This window comes from Pelecanus crispus, chromosome 9 (assembly GCF_030463565.1).
Source record: "Pelecanus crispus isolate bPelCri1 chromosome 9, bPelCri1.pri, whole genome shotgun sequence".
Lineage (NCBI taxonomy): Eukaryota > Metazoa > Chordata > Aves > Pelecaniformes > Pelecanidae > Pelecanus > Pelecanus crispus.
The window spans coordinates 24,833,869-24,849,998 of NC_134651.1; the positions used below are offsets into that span (position 1 = coordinate 24,833,869).

At 44.9% G+C, this 16,130-nt stretch overlaps 1 protein-coding gene across 1 annotated transcript; it reads right to left on the minus strand.

Annotated features, from left to right (window-relative positions):
• Window positions 1-14,121: 14,121 nt before the first annotated feature.
• Window positions 14,122-15,045, minus strand: LOC104025648 (lysophosphatidic acid receptor 6). Its single transcript, XM_009487099.2, has one exon. The coding sequence runs from the start codon at window positions 15,037-15,039 to the stop codon at window positions 14,122-14,124; it is 918 nt and encodes a 305-aa protein (XP_009485374.1). The 5' UTR covers window positions 15,040-15,045.
• Between the last annotated feature and the right edge of the window lie 1,085 nt (window positions 15,046-16,130).

The window sequence follows — 16,130 nt, forward strand, 5'->3', positions numbered from 1 at the left end:
GCAAGGAGGCTGAAGGACCTGTTTTTTCACCAGCATGATGGGGAGCCCATTTTTGGTGGGGGGAATGGCTGCATCTTGTGTTGTGCATGCTTCTGGGCAGGCGGCAGGAGGGCTGCTAGGTCCCTCGGGAAGGGGCAGCCAAGCATGGGCAGCGGGCACAGTTGTCCACTGCCAGACTGCTGATGCCGCAAGGCACAGGAAGCTCTGTGCTCACAGGCATCCCACACAGCAGCTTTGCCCTGGGTTGGCTGCCCACTGCCAGCATGGGGGTGGGGTGGCTGGTCCACAGGGTGTCCTGGGTGTCTGAAGGGCCGTGCTGCCCACACTGGCTTGGTATGGGCAGCAGGAAGCTGCTCTCCACAAACTGCCTTTTGGTTTGGGGGATGAAGAGGGATTGTTGGGCCACTTTCATGCTGTGAAGAATTAAAATCTTTGTCAAGTGTTACCCTGTGAAATGGCTCCCTGATGCACGTATCTGAAAATCGAGCAGTCCCCATTTTATTATGGTTTACAAGACTTTCAGTTGTCCTTACTGGGAATTGACTGCAGCCCATTTAGCTCAACATTAACAGCTATCTGATATAGTATGTTGATGCCAAGCTAATGAAAGCTTGTTCTCACTCTTACACATACTTATGTATGTGCCTTAGGATGTACAAGTTGTTCCCGAGCATTCTGCTGCCATCATTCTGATTTCCACCCAGGGCATTATAAAAGTAAGTATTGTGGATGCTGTCACAGGTTCCTAGAGAAAAAAGCTATATCACCTACCAAAAATAGCTTCCCAAGTTAGTGTCCGAGGTCTCAGGAAAATGCCAGATTCTTGTCCTTTTGGTAAGTACAATTCCTGATGGTGGCATTCAGGTCCTGGTGAAAGAGGTGCTGCAGGTCCATTGTAGGGAATGTTTTTTGGATTAAAAGAACAGAAAGCAGAGTTTGAGGGGAGAGAGTCACTAACAAATATTGGTTGAGCTTTAGTGAATATTTTCAGTTGGAAAAAAGTAGCATAAAAAGGTAGGTGGAAGCACCTAAACTTCCTGATGTTAAGCTGAAGCATTTGTTTTAATATTTTAATAATTAAGTTACTGAGTTACTGTTTCTTGTTTTGAAACAGTTTTTATCTAAAAATGCTGAATTAAAATGGTCAAGTAACATGGGAATGAAACAAACACTGTTCATTTTGTGTTAGAAGAAACATTTATGTTGACCAAAATGTCAACAAAACATTACTACTTTTTTTTTTTTTTTGTGCTGGAAAAGCCTGAGATAACCTAATTTTGATTCAATCTGAATCTTTTTTGTTGTTGTTATTTGCTTCATACCACAACAGGAAAAGTCCCTTATTTTTTAACCAGTATCCAGCCATACTGCCAGCAAGATCCAATGCGACTGAAAAGGGAACTGGAGCTTGGAGTGACATTTGGACCATCCAACTTGTCATACCGAAATTAAGAGCCTTTGCTTCCTAGAGATTTAAGGACATCTCTAGAGGATGACTTTGAGTGCTCAGTTTAGGAGTTTCTGCATACCTTAGTCTACTAAGTTAGACAATATGAACACCCTTGTGTGTCAGGTATTCTTAATAACTGGTATTTTTTAAAACAAGACTGACTTTAGGATGGGATGATACTGACTGTTGGTTTTCCCGGCTGCTGTGTACATGGCCTCTTGTGCGTAGGACACTTCTGCTTCTCTGCGTGAGGACTAGACCTGCTTGCTCTGAAATGTAGCTGGCTCTGACTTGCTGTGTCCACAGGTAAGGAGGTAAGTGCTGAGCAGAAATACCAGTTGGGTGTCCCTGTGTGCTGGCTTGTGGCTGCTGCTTTCACAGTCTCTGCTGTATTAAAGGAAAATCTCTTGATTTAGGTTGGAGCCGCCTCTACAGCAGCTTCAGCTGATCACCAAGTGACCTTCCCCATCCCCATAGTCTCCTTTCATATAGTCCCTGTTCCATGGGGTCCTCACAGCTCCCCGGTGGATCTTGTGGGGCACTGCTCTCCCCAGCAAGGTGGCATGGGGCAGTGCCCCATTACAGAGGACGGTCCCCAAGAGGCGTCTCCTGACAAAACACCTGCAGACATGAGCAGTGCAGTGCAGCCTCGTGCTTCTCCATGACTGGGCTGTGACTAATGGCCTGCTGGAGTCAATGGGAGGATACTGCAGAGATGATACAACATGCAAGGCAGCCTTGCAACTGGGACTGATTATATACACTTACACACCTCTTCTGTAGGCAGGTCGCGTCAGAGGACAGGCTGGAGGTGAGTGCGTTACACAGGCAGGAAGAGCACATGGTGCAGGGACTGCTCGACAATTCCCAGCACTTCAACTTCTTCACTCTTGCTAAAATCGTAAAAGAAATGGGTGGGTTGAAGTGTCAAGAATCAGATGTTTCCTTAAGTTTGCTGAGAATATTTGCTCTGGGAATATTATTATTCATAGTGAATGTGGAATGTGTTTGTGCCAGCTCTAATTAACTGTTCTCGCTAGCACAAAGATGTTCTCCAGTGGAAGCCAGTAAGTTATTCTATTCATTTGGATTAATTAATGTGAAAAGGCCAAGTATGTAATTTCATACTTGACCTTTTAGATCTGTATTTGAATTGAACTGAAATCATGTTATGCAATGATTGAAATATTCTCGTGGTCTGACCATGAAAAGAAGTTTCAAAAAAAGAAGACAGTGTTGAAGAAAACCTCTCAAATTAAAATTTGTCATCTTTGAGAGAGATTTCTCTAGGATGTCACTCTGTTCCTCCATTTGTTATTCATGGAGCAACATGTTCTCCGTAAAGTAACAGTAAAGGCTTTGGATCAGGCTGCATCTCATTTCGCACTCTTCAGATAGTGATTTTGTGGTTGCCACTGCTAGAACGACAGTCAAGCCTCATGAGCTATTCTCCCTTGTCCAGAAATTGTTGCATGTTAAAACTCAAAGAAGCAGCTGTAAGCTTCCTTGCTTTGGAACTGTGGATACATGGGGCTGCCTTCTGAAAATGCCCTATGTCAGCAGCGTTGTCAGAGCGTTGCCCTCTGCAAAGTCACTGGAGGTTTTGGGGGGTGCAGCCTGCCGCTGGCCCCCAGGTACCTTCTCCTGCTGGCATGGCTGGGTCCGATGGTACCGAGGAGGCCTGGGAAGCGCCTGTGGGTGAGCGGGCAGTGACTTAGCAATGCACATCATTAAGAAATTTGGCAAGCTGGATTTGAGAAATTAAAGAAAATGACAGCTCAGTGATTTTGAACGTATAGCAGCCTTTGTGGTAATTAAACCAGCAGCACCATGTTAATGGTCTCTGTAGGGGGAGTATTGGAAAATACAGACGCATAGAGTTACACTTTGGAGAAAGGTTTGTACCTTGATACAGCCATGGTATTGGTTTTGAATGCTGAAAGTAGCAACTTTAGGCAGCATTTTATACGACTCGGCTGAGTTCAGTTTGGTCTCCAAATAGACTGATCATTTTGTAGGTCGAATATTTGGGAACAGTCTAGTAGATTAATGTGGTGGTGTCATACAAGCTAAGAATAAACACTGGAGGTCACTACAAAAATGTCGTGTCCACCCCCCCTTCCCACCCCACCCCCCCCCAAAATAAAATGCCCAGAGAGGAATAAACCATGTGCAGACACCTACATCTACAGGCTGGCTTTAAAATTAGCTGTGACTGGCTTTGCAGCCCCAGCAGGGGGAAACAGGAGCCTGTGTGGGTTGGCAGCCTCATACTGCCAGCTTGTTTATGTTGCAGGTTGTGCAGCTGATTGCTTTTGGTTTTGCAATCATTTTAGCAAGATCTCAGAGTGAGTGAGGGCTGGCAGACTAGCTGAGGGGGAAGGAAGTAGGGGGCTCGGGGTGGGGGGCGGGATGCTGACTCTAAACTCCAGAAAGTGCTCCCCATCTTTGGCCTTCCCCAGTGCTACTGAAGATTCCTTGCATTATAAGGAGTTTTTAATATATATTTCAAATGCCCCTTATGCAGCACGGTATGCACGCAGCTTCTTGGGAGGCTCATGTCCCTTTGTAGGGAAAATACCACAAAGGGCTTGCAGCACACTGCCTTTGAGACTGCCTGCTGGGATCTGAGGTGCTAGCACAACCTCCTCCTTAAAAACTAACAGCACACCCGGTTATTGAGCAATGCTGGAAAAATCCCATGGCACCAGACGCAGCACCTGTTTGTGCACTCCCCATGGTGTAAATAAGGCAGACATGGAGCAGGAACGTTCACCTGCTCCTCCCTGGGGCAATGAATGTGGCTGGGAACAGTGAGCAGGTGATTTCCCACTCCACCGCTGGCGGTAACTCTGTTTAAACATGTCGTGTTTCCCTTTGTGGGCAAGGTCGTTGCGGAACTGTCCCCTAAGTCAGGAGTCTGGGTCATGGCAAATGCAGTTAGCCCCTGGGACCTGCTTGGATGGCCACGGTGAAATGGCAGCCGTTTTGGGGCAGACTGTTGCGTTTACCTCGGTCACGCTGGATGGCGACTGTTGGGAATGAGTGCCGAGCCTCATCCGAAGTCCCTGCGCCTTGGCTGGCTGGTGTGCTACCTCCCTGGCCCACCAGCTGCAGAGACAGCCCTTGTCCTGGTTTTGGCTGGGATAGAGTTAATTTTCTTCCTAGTAGCAGGCACAGTGCTGTGGTTTGGATTTAGTAGGAGAAGAATGCTGATAACACACTGATGTTTTAGTTGTTGCTAAGTACTGCTTATGCTAGTCCAGGACTTTTCAGCTTCCCATGCTCTGCCAGGTGCACAAGAAACTGGGAGGGGGCACAGCCAGAATAGTTGATCCAAACTGCCCAAAGGGCTATTCCATACCATATGATGTCATGCTCAGTATATAAACTGGGGGGGTTGGCTGGGGGGCAGTGATTGCTGCTCGGGAACTGGCTGGGTATCCGTCAGCGTGTGGTGAGCAATTGCATTGTGCATCACTTGCTTTGTATATTATTATTATTATTATCATTATTATATTATTATTATCATTTAACCTTAATTCAATTATTAAACTGTTCTTATCTCAACCCAGGAGTGTTTCTCACTCTTACTCCTCCGATTCTCTCCCCCGTCCCATGGGGGCAGGGGGAGTGAGCGAGCGTCTGCGTGGTGCTTAGTTGCTGGCTGGGGCTAAACCATGACAGCCCTGAAGTAGGTCTTTATCAGGTACTTCGTTGTATTTTGGGGACAGCTGTATGTTCAAGGGGTCACAGCTGCCGGTCTTTCCTCTGCTTGCGCCCAGGACCTGAGAAGGAAATGAAGGCCAGTTAAGCACAGTCTGTCTCCTGCCCTATTTTGGTTACTTTCCTCCATTCAGCTGATGACATCCAGGTCCCCTGCGCTGCCAGGAGGGACTCCTCTCTTGGTGGCAGCAGGCTGGGTTGCTGAGCAGTGGAAAAAGAATTGCCTGATAAAAGTGCTTTGAGAAGCATTTTGCAGTATTTGGATAGGAGGTGTATAAAACTGCTGCTCATCCACCTCTCCAAGGAAAACGAGTGCTACAACAGTACGGAGAGCTGCAATGTAGCGTGGGCCCCTCTGAAACACGAGGCAGGTTTGCAGTGAGCGTTTTGGACCATCTCTCTCTGAGCTTTTTAACAGCTTTAAAAAAGAGTCAGTTAAGATGTCATGGATATAAATGCTTTCTCCTTACCCAGTTAAGGGTGTAGGAGCAGTTTGATGTTTCCTGGCCGTGCTGCAACGCGCCTCGGCTGGCCGACGGAGGTGCTGGGGTGGTGGCTCATGGCAGTGGTGTTGAGGGAAGGCAGGAGCCGCTGGCTCGGGCCTGTGTGCTCTGTGCCTCCATCCTCCCCACATTTGGTTTTATTTTCACTTGGGTTAATGTCCTGGCGCTCACCCAAACATGAAGTAAGTGGGGGAAGCTTAAACAAATGGTGTAACGTCAAAAACCACATTGTTTCCTCACAGAAACGTGGCCCTGCGGGCAGCGTTTTGTCACTGGAGCTGTGAGCGTTTCCGTGCAAAATCATAGAATCATCCTCCCTGGGTACAGGAAACTTTTGAAAGCGATAGCGCTTTTCTGACTGAAACTATTTTTTAATTTGGCAAACGGCTTTGAGGAGAAAGAAGTTAAATCCTTTGCTGTCTGTATTTCAAAGAGACCTTCAGGCGATGTGTCGAGGAGTCTGCCTGCGGCTGGGCTTGCCCTCCCGGCCCCTTGGTCTCTTGTCAGGGGCCATCGCAAAAAAAAAAAAAAATCCTCAGGTCATCTCGTGGAGATGAAGCCCCAAACGTGGTGGTGTATTTAGGAAAGTATTTGAGGGTGATTGGTTTTGGTTTGGGGTTTTTTGCGGGTTTTTTTTGTTTGTTTTTTTAAACAAAGCAAACAAGCTGTGGTGGAGGGCGGCACCAGGAGGAGAAATGGCTGGCGCTGCAGCCTGCTCTCAGGGGGTGGGGGGCACCAGGAGGGGCAGCATTTCTGTGTCATTTGTCATTGCTTTGTCACTTACCACATTTAAAAAATGAGGTAAAAGAAGTAGCTGGCACGGTTGGAGTCAAATGCTGGGCAGCAGCGAGCCCTTCCTGATGTGGGTGTTGGATGTGACTTGCACGTGCTGTGCTCTGATGTCAATGGTGTAGTTTGCAAGAAAAAAAAAAAAAAAAAAAAAAGAGGAAAAAAGCTGGTTTATGTCAGCAGGGCTAACATGGGAAAAATTGCAAAGCCATTGAGAGAAATACATGCAAAATACATGATTTATTCAAAGAGCTGTCACTGTATATACCTTTTCTTGGCATTCTCCCTCTGTGGCAGTTTAAGGCTGGAGTTTTCCCCATGGAGGTAGCAGTGCTTTGCACAAGGCCTTGAATGTTCTCTGCCTTCTGCTGCAGGTGTTGCTGACCGCTGCACCTCCGCTCGTTAGCTTGTCGTGCCTGCTCTGAGATGCTCCCTTAGCCCTCCGTCGTCTCCCTTTGCCAGCACTCACTCGCCTTGGGTCGAGGTTAATGGTTGGACTGGATGATCTTAAAGGTCTTTTCCAACCTAAACAATTCTATGATTCTATGATTCTATGAGGGTGCTGTTGCCAAGCTTTCCAAGGAGCTTTTCACAGCTGGCACCTGTTGAGGACAGCTGCTGTCGTTGGCCACCACTCTTCCTTTTACTGCATTTTTCTTCCCTTTTTCTTTCTTTCTTAGTTTCTTTCTCCTTTAAAAGTTTGGTAACAGATGTTGAAAATTGTTCCCATCTAAGGGTGTGAATAGGAGCTAAGTGACAAAAAGAAAGTTACAGCAAATTGGACACTTGCTTTTGGTTGCATCTACCAACTCCCATCTAGGGATGCAAAAGCAAATCTAAAAACGCTCTGAAACTTTGTTTACAGTTTAAAGAGCAGCTGATGCCTCTTGAAAAACCTTCAGCCCAGAAGGATTCTGCTGTTTTGACTCTGACTTTTCTTTATTTACCCTTCATTTTTCTTCCTAATGAATGCTATTTGCATGAAAATGGGGCCTTTTGTTTCTCAAGAGCTGATCCATCCCTGTTACTTATTCCTCATTGGGACATTGACCATTGGAGTCTGAGTCTGTCCAGGGAGTGCAATTAAATCAGGCCTTCCATACTCTAATCCTCTGGGATACTGGGCTTATTTGTGATATAGAAAAGGGTTTCTAACTTCACAAGAGGGTTTTTACAGCCACACAGACCTTGGTCTGTCAAAAGTCCCATTCCTTTATTTCTACCCTGTTCCAGCTGTGATGTTTGAGCCACTGCACTTCCTATTAGCATGAATGAAGTCAGACTGGTCTCTGCTGTCTGCAACTTCTCGTGCTTTCCTAAGCTCCTCTTTAAACTGAATAAAGCTATTTCAAATAGTGTCCTTCATTGTCTTAGATACTATGGCTGGTCTAGTGGGACCAGGTTAGATGCCGGTGTCTGGGAGATGGCTTTACTTGTAGTCACAAAGTTAATACTTAACAGGGAACGGTCAGGATTGTGTTGGTGTACTCTGAAGTGTAACCTAAACTGAATTTCCTGGGTTTGTAATGCTTAGTTTTGGATTAACAATTGCCTGGCAGTGTTTATGACTCTAAACTGCTGATACGTGCTCTCACATATAATCCCAGTTTAATTATTTTTTTTGTCTTGGAATAGAGAGAAGGATTAATAGGAATCTGTGGCATACAGCAGATGTGAGGTTTTACATCCTTTGGCGTCTGCAAATGGCACTGATTCAGCTTTTCTTCCTGGGAAACATTTCTGGTTCCTCATAGATTTTTGGTTGTATCAATATCCCACAGCAACTTTTTTATCATACTAGATGATGCAGTAAATATCTTCTTACGGAGTGACAGTGTATAAAAATCAGAATAAGAAGAATAAATGAGATAAAATGAAGGATAAGCAGAGGAGTTGTAGGTGTCCTTTGCCTTTCACAGTAGCTAAAGACACTGATTCATTAGAGTTGGTTGCTATGGTAGAAGTTTCTCAGTGAGCAAGAAACCTGATGGATGGAAAAGCCTCAGCATTTTTAGAGAATTCAGTGCCTCCAAAAAGCTGAAGACAGAGGCATGTGGAGGGGAAGGAAGGAAGGATGAAGACAGGGCTGAGTAAGGTGAGCTGGAGAATTTGGTTGAATTGTAGCTTTGCACTGGCCAGTTGCAAATCTAGGAGCAAGCTGCACAGGTCGAGTATGAGAGTCAGAGTATCCTCCCACCGAAACCGGACACATTCATGATTTTGCGTGTATCTGTAACACCAAGGTCAGCAATTGGAATGCTCTGTCACTACACTGTGTCATTTAGGACATTTTTGTTCTTTATGAGACTCCCATCTCATACCACAAGTAAATGCAGATGAAAAGAGCACACAAACAGCTTTGCAGTGTGGGGAAATAACTGTGGAGTGAGCTGGGGTGCGATTTCTGCATGTGCCTATCTGTAGTACTCAACTTTCACAGTAAAATTAACTATTTCACACTTCTTGTCTGTGAGAGTTTTCTCAGAGGGCTTCTCCCTAGCATCTAGAGTGCTACAAATTCATAGAATCATAGAATCATAGAATCGTTTAGGTTGGAAAAGACCTTTAAGATCATCCAGTCCAACCATTAACCTAACGCTACCAACTCCACCACTAAACCAATTAAGGGTAGAGTAGCAATTTCATGTTTCCTGGCTTGGTGGCTAGATTATTTATAATGAAAATAAAAACTGGGAATCATTAAGATTGGAAAGGACCTCTAAGATCATCAGTCCAACCATCAACCCAACACCACCATGCCCACTAAACCATGTCCCAGCGTGTCACATCTACCCATTTTTTGAACACTTCCAGGGATGGGGACTCCACCACCTCTCTGGGCAGCCTCTTCCAATGCTTGACTACCTTTTCCGTGAAGAAATTTTTCCTAACATCCAATCTAAACCTCCCCTGATGCAGCTTGAGCCCATTTCCTCTCATCCTATCCCTAACTACTTGGGAGAAGAGCCCAACACCCACCTCACTACAACCTCCTTTCTGGTAGTTGTAGAGGGCAATAAGGTCTCCCTTCAGCCTCCTCTTCTCCAGACTGAACATTCCCAGTTCCCTCAGCTGCTCCTCATAAGACCTGTGCTCCAGACCCTTCACCAGCTTTGTTGCCCTTCATTTTTATCTCATGGTGATGTCTTTCTGCAGAGAAAACAAAGGACTATTTTAACCCTCTCTAATGGTAATAGAAATGTTAAAACCACTTTAAGAGGAGTGTATGCATATGAAAATTTCTATAAAAGCCTATGCATTTCTCTTGAGACTTGCTTTTCTGAGGTTTTTCTCATTATCACTGACACAGATGTGGCATTGTTCATGGTAAATATTTTGTTCCATTCATTGTATGTGGACATCTTGCATAAAATGTAAAAGGCAATAGTGAAATCTGTAGGCGATACTGCATGCCTGGTACCTGTGCTGATTTTTTCTTTTTGGGAGATGAATGCTTTGATTGGGATTTCCGTGGTTATATGCAAATATCATCAGTGATGTTTTCTTTGAAACGTTTTTCCTTCCCAATCCAAACAGATACTTCCTGAGCCTGAAACACAAGATAATAGCTGTACTAGGAGAAAAGAAATTTGGAAAGCAAAGGACAGATGTGCAGAATTAGTGGATACATAAATTGGAGCTTCACTGATTTCTTAGGTGGGTCAGTCTGCAGGAAATAGGACATTTGGCTTGTTTAAGTGTGAAATATCAAAGCTGCTGAAACACATGCCCAGTCTTTTAGTGAAACATGCAAATAAATGAGTAGGAAAGTTACTTCTGTGAATACAATACATGCATGAATGTCTGCAAGACAGGTCTCTTAGCAGCTGCAGGGTGCATTTTGTGAAAGGCCTCCCAAATGAAATGGGTTGGTTGGCCCAAAGGGTGAAATTTCCCGGCAGAGCAGCTTCAGCACCTCTCATGACCTGCCATGCTTTCAGCGCTGGTTTAAACCCTTTCCCTTTCACTATCCAAATGCAAAAACAAGTGCTCCATAACAGCTCTCTAGCCCCCAAGCTCATTCTTTCAGAATAAACTAGCAATTTTTAACTAAGAACTGTATGTGTTAGGAATAAGTCATCAGTTCTTAGGGTTCAATCATTCCCCAAAAAATCCCGAGTTTTGCTTTCTTTTTTTCCTCAGATGAATCATTACCTGTATTCTGGAAAGCCTGTGATGGCTTTAGATTGCAGATTTTTTTTTTCCCTTTTATTTCTTAGCACTCTATGTCTTTAATACTCTCTTGGTGCAAACAGAAATCTCTGTAGTCTCGCTAGATACCCAGTGTCATGATTTGGATATAAAGCCCTACAAATGAAAAAGCTGTTACAGCTACCCACCTGAGCAAAGAGAATGGATCAGACCACACCAGATTTGACCTGGACAGTGAATGTTCAGAGGCCTAGAAGCAGTAAGATCCAGCAGGGAACTTTTGAGTAGAAAATGTTGCCTTTGCAAAAAATATCATTTCCCCCAGAAATCTAGAATGAAGGTTGTTGCCCTGCCCTGATAATCAGTGCTCTCTTAGAGCTGGTAGAGGCACTGCGAGCCGTGTGTAGAGGCAGGGAGCTCAGATGGTGGTTGGCTGTACCCTGTCCATGGGGAGGTAGTAGCTTTTCCACACCTCACCCTGTCTGCTTCTAGAAAAAAATCAATGGCCAGAAATGCTGGAGAAACCTAGGGGAGAGGCTTGGGTAAAGAAGAAATGCCTCAAGTGCTTTTAACTTGTCCTTCACGCAGTTTTAACTATGCTCAATTCGGTCAACGTCCCTGCCTCTTCTAAGCAGTGTGTTATTGCTCAGGGAGGTAGCCAAGCCAAAAATTCCTCAATCTGGTATTCATCTCGCTACTGTCTACCAGCACTCTAAATGAAACTACAGTGCAAGTTACTTTATGATCTGTGGGACCAAGGACAGCAGGATAACAAACAAATAAGAACATGCATACTTAAAAATGGAAAAAAAAGCTGAGCAACAGGAAGCATAAAACTATAGGTGAGCTTCTAGTCTCAATTATAGCAGTATAAGCCCAAAGTCATGTCAGTAAAACTCATGGAGCTGCCTTGGGCTATAGAAATGCAACTGAAATCAGTTTTCTCATATACTTGGCATTTTCTGCCTCCTGAGGTACTGACAATATGACTGTTGCCTATGTTCAGACATTGTCAGTTAAAGTGGAGGCCCTCTTGGCCATGGCCAAAGCATTTTATGCTTTGAAACATAAAATAAATCTGCTGCATCAGCACTATTATCTTCTATTATTTGTTAACTCTGCTTCCAAAAGGAGTCTGAAATCTCAGTGGTAAAACCTTTTGTCCTGGTTTTGGCTGAGATAGAGTTAATTTTCTTCCTAGTAGCAGGCACAGTGCTGTGGTTTGGATTTAGGATGAGAAGAATGCTGATAACACACTGATGTTTTAGTTGTTGCTAAGTACTGCTTATGCTAGTCCAGGACTTTTCAGCTTCCCATGCTCTGCCAGGTGCACAAGAAACCGGGAGGGGGCACAGCCAGAATAGTTGATCCAAACCGCCCAAAGGGCTATTCCATACCATATGACATCATGCTCAGGATAGAAACTGAGGGGGTTGGCCGGGGGGCAGCAACTGCTGCTCAGGAACTGGCTGGGTATTGGTCAGCGTGTGGTGAGCAATTGCATTGTGCATCACTTGCTTTGTATATTATTATTACTGTTATTATTATCATTACTATTTTACTTTATTTCAATTATTAAACTGTCCTTATCTCAACCCAGGAATTTTCTCACTCAGTCCTCCAATTCTCTCCCCCATCCCACTGAGGCAGGGGGAGGGAGTGAGTGGCTACATGGTGTTTAGTTGCTGGCTGGGGTTAAACCATGACACCTTTGTGTCTTTTGAAGTGCAGTTAGTTAAGGGGTAAGTTGTGAACGAAGAGATGATGAGGATTCAGTGTCTGCTTGCAGGGAAGCTAGTCAGATATTCTTAATTTACTGAGGGAGTCAATGGAAATGACAATTGATATGGAGAGGGAATTCTTGCTGCAATATCCTGGTGGGTTTTATTTTCATGCACTTGGACATAACCAGGACATGGGTAGTGTAAATGCACAGCCCTTGTATGCTCGGAAGCACGGTTCATTGGCTGAACACCAAAAGGACTCTGTAAACACCAGCATACACTTACGTCTATGTCTGGTCAGTGTTTTCTTCCTCAGCGACTGGACTTCTTTGGTACAATCTCATATATAGATACAGCGACTTCAAAAAATTTCATTTTTACAGACTAGAGTCTCCACATGCAAAGTCACTAGCTCAGGAAAGAAATCAATACACAATTTGTGCATTATCCTTCTCAAAAGTGTACAGAGAAAAGACGGTTCAAAGGCTGGGTATCTCTGCCTAGAAGATATACTGCAAGGATCCAGCTCAACATGAATATGAAACCTAATTGCTTCGGTTGTCTTTATCCTCATCACTCGGGGAAGTGGCAGCTGGCTGCCAGGCTAGTGGTAGGGGCAGCAATGGGGGTCCCCAGAGTAGTGAGCTGTCTCTCTCCAGGCTGGGAGCATGTTGTCATTCAGTTTATCTAGATGCCTGTAAGCATTGATAAGAAGTAACTGAATGGCATCTTAGGCTCCTGCTGGTGGATTATTTTTTATTGCCTTGTTTGTTTGGGAAGTGGTAGCGCTCAGCTTGCTCCGAGGTCCAAAAGGTTGCTTTCCCCCTGAGATCCTATGTTGTTGGCTGCTCTTTAGGGATCAGGGCTGCTCTTATCTTATCCCCTAGTGAGGTGGGAGTTGTTCCTTCAGATTCATGTTTGCCACTATGTTGGACCTGGGCTTTTTATTTCATGCTCGTTTGGTTTGGCTCTGTTCATGAAACTAGGTTTGTAACCAAGCAGGAAGGCACAGATGCATGAAAAGCCTGCGAGCAGGAGAGGAAGCTGGGGTACTCAATTAATATAAGCTATCTGGCAACTTGAGGTAGTGGCAATATTAGTTAGAAGTGTGATGTTGTAGCCACAAGACCTGTCGCTAAAACAAGCGTTGCACTTTGCAAAGCAAGTCAGCCAGTGGAAGAATGGCATGGAGATCTTGCTATACCCATGTCAACCTAAAGCTGCCTTTAGATTTAGAGTTACAATCATTTTACTTTTTTAAATAGCATGTGTAAATCTAAACCTCATGGGTGTGCGTGTATGTGAGCATGAGCATACAGGATCAGGGCAGGGGAGGCAACAGAATTTAGTCTGAAGCTTTTTTTCATAAAGTCTAAGTCTCTGTTTCTCAGCAGCCCAAGTCTGTGGTGACTGAAGTCCTGGGGGGGTTTGCAGGTGCGATACAGACAGGGAGACTGAAAGATGCTACCACATATAAGTGAACAATTTTTTTTTTTTAAAGTAAAGAAAGAGGAATCATATCCAAAGAGATATGCATCACCATTTATAGGAAATAATTCCATTTCTTTTTACCTGTAAATGCTAATACAAAACATTATGGAAGGAAATAAAAAAAGTTAGGGGCAGTCTTCTGGGAATGGACTTAGTGTGGTTTTTTTAAGAAATATTTTCAGATCTGAATATTTAAAGTAAATTTAGGTGAGTAGTTCAGGACCCTGTACTTTCCACCAAAGCATGTCCACACATCATCCCAAGTAACTAACATGCAGCGCATGGATCAAGGCTTTCGCGTGGCTGTTTTTTCACTGTTTTGTAATGGGTATTCCAAGGATTCCTTTAAAACAAAATAATAACACACCCCATCAAGACAGCAGTTCAGGTTTGCCCAGCAAAGGGTGACCTGAACAATGTCTCGTAGCGCTTGTTGAAAACTGGTGTGAATGATGTTATTCTTCACCAAAAAGTACATGAAGTATGCCACATGGTAAGGCGTGAAACAGACCAAAAACGCCACAAGGTTTGTCACCACTATCTTCTCTGCTCTGGTGGTGTGTGTTTGGGGGTTGTCTGGTTTTCTGTGCTTTCTCAAACACCTCATGATCTGAACAGTGCAGAAGGTCATGGTTGCCATGCTGCCGATGAAGGTAGTCTCCACGGCACTCAACAGGCCTGCGTTTTCCCACGTGCTCTTGGAGAAGTTATGGAAGCAGGTTGAGATGTTGTGGCCCTGTCCATGCAGTTGGAAAGTAGAGACTGTCCCGACTGAGGTGCCCAGGCAGATGACAGCACAGACCATAGCAGCTTTCTTGGTGGATCGCAAGGTGGGAGCTGTGAAAGGATGCCGGATAGCGATGTACCGGTCTACGCAGATGCAGAGGGAGATAAGGATGCTGCCATACATGTTTACAAAGTAAAGACTCTCCAAGGTGGAGCAAAACACAGACCCCAAGTTCCAGTTGTCCTGAAGGTAGTAGGAAGCTATTTTGAAAGGAAGAGTAAACAGCAGCAAAGTATCCAGGAAAATAAGGGCTATCATGTAGACTGTAGGTTCTGACAGCTTTTTAACCTTAAAAAACAGGAACGACAGAGCCATCACATTGAACAGCAATCCCAGGGTAAACGTGGGGGTGTACATGATGAGCTGGAACAGTTTCACAGTAGTGCTGATACTGCTATTGGCATGGGTGTCATTCATATCTCCAGGTATGCTGGAAGAGAAGAAAATCACTTTCACCACAAGGAAGGATGCAGATCACTTTTAAGACCCGGTACGAAGGCCAATGAGGTCCTGTGTGTCCTCAGACCTGGAGACCTTTTCCCCTCGGGCTGCTGTGTGCTGAATTGCAGCTCCCAGTAACATGGAGCTGCTCAGTGCCAAGGGACCTTGGGACAAGGTTGTGCCTCAAGGAGGAGCAAGGCTTTCTGGGGTCCAAGCCTCAGTTGCACTGTTACCTGTTACCTCAAACTCTGCTGCCCTATAATTTAGGGTAGGCAGAGTATAGATGTGACTGCACCATCCCCTTGGAGTGATGCGATCTCTTTGCAGAGCCAGGGTAGCAGCCCCTGATTTTAGGGTTACTTGAATTGTGGGGATGGAGGCAATTAGTTGGATCAGATTTCCTGAATCAAGCTATCATAAGAGACCTTGGGGAGCCAAGAGCACAAGGGTCCCCTGTATTTGTTAACATGAAGATCCCAAACAGTTGTTGCCATCCTGCACCCTTTCCCGCCACCACTGGGCAAAGAGAGGCTGTGATTACCTTTGGCCCTTCTGACAAGCGTGCTAAAAGGAGGCAGTCAGGAAGTTTCAAACACGCTATTTCTAGCAGAGGTTAAGTCTTTAGAAGAAGAATGAGATTTAAGAACGCAGCCTTTTGCCTAAACCAGCCACACTTACCACAGCGGATAAATTTGTGTCTGTAGAGAAAGGGGTTGCAGCAAACACGCAGCTGGTTTCTCCTCTGCAAAGATGGGACTAAAAATGTCGAGGCAGGGATGATGAAGTAATTCTCTTTGCCCCTCTGAGCAGGGGTGATGAGGTAATTATCTTCGTTAGAGGAAGGGTGCTGGTTTGATCCTGCCCTCAGACTCTCCCGATAAGCGCTGGGAAGGCTTTCATTGGTTTCTGCAATGCTGGTCTCAGCCAGAAGCACTTACAAATGCAAATGCACAGGAATACCTGGTCCTTTCTTCCAGCCAGTTCTGTCACAGCAAATGTAACCTATAAATAAAGCCTTTTAAAGATCTTTCTGTCAGTGCCCAGCAATTACTTTTGTCTGCTCTTCT

Excerpts from the sequence above, each read along its gene's own strand:
- LOC104025648 (XM_009487099.2), bottom strand. The coding sequence starts at position 15,039 with ATGAATGACACCCATGCCAATAGCAGTATCAGCACTACTGTGAAACTG.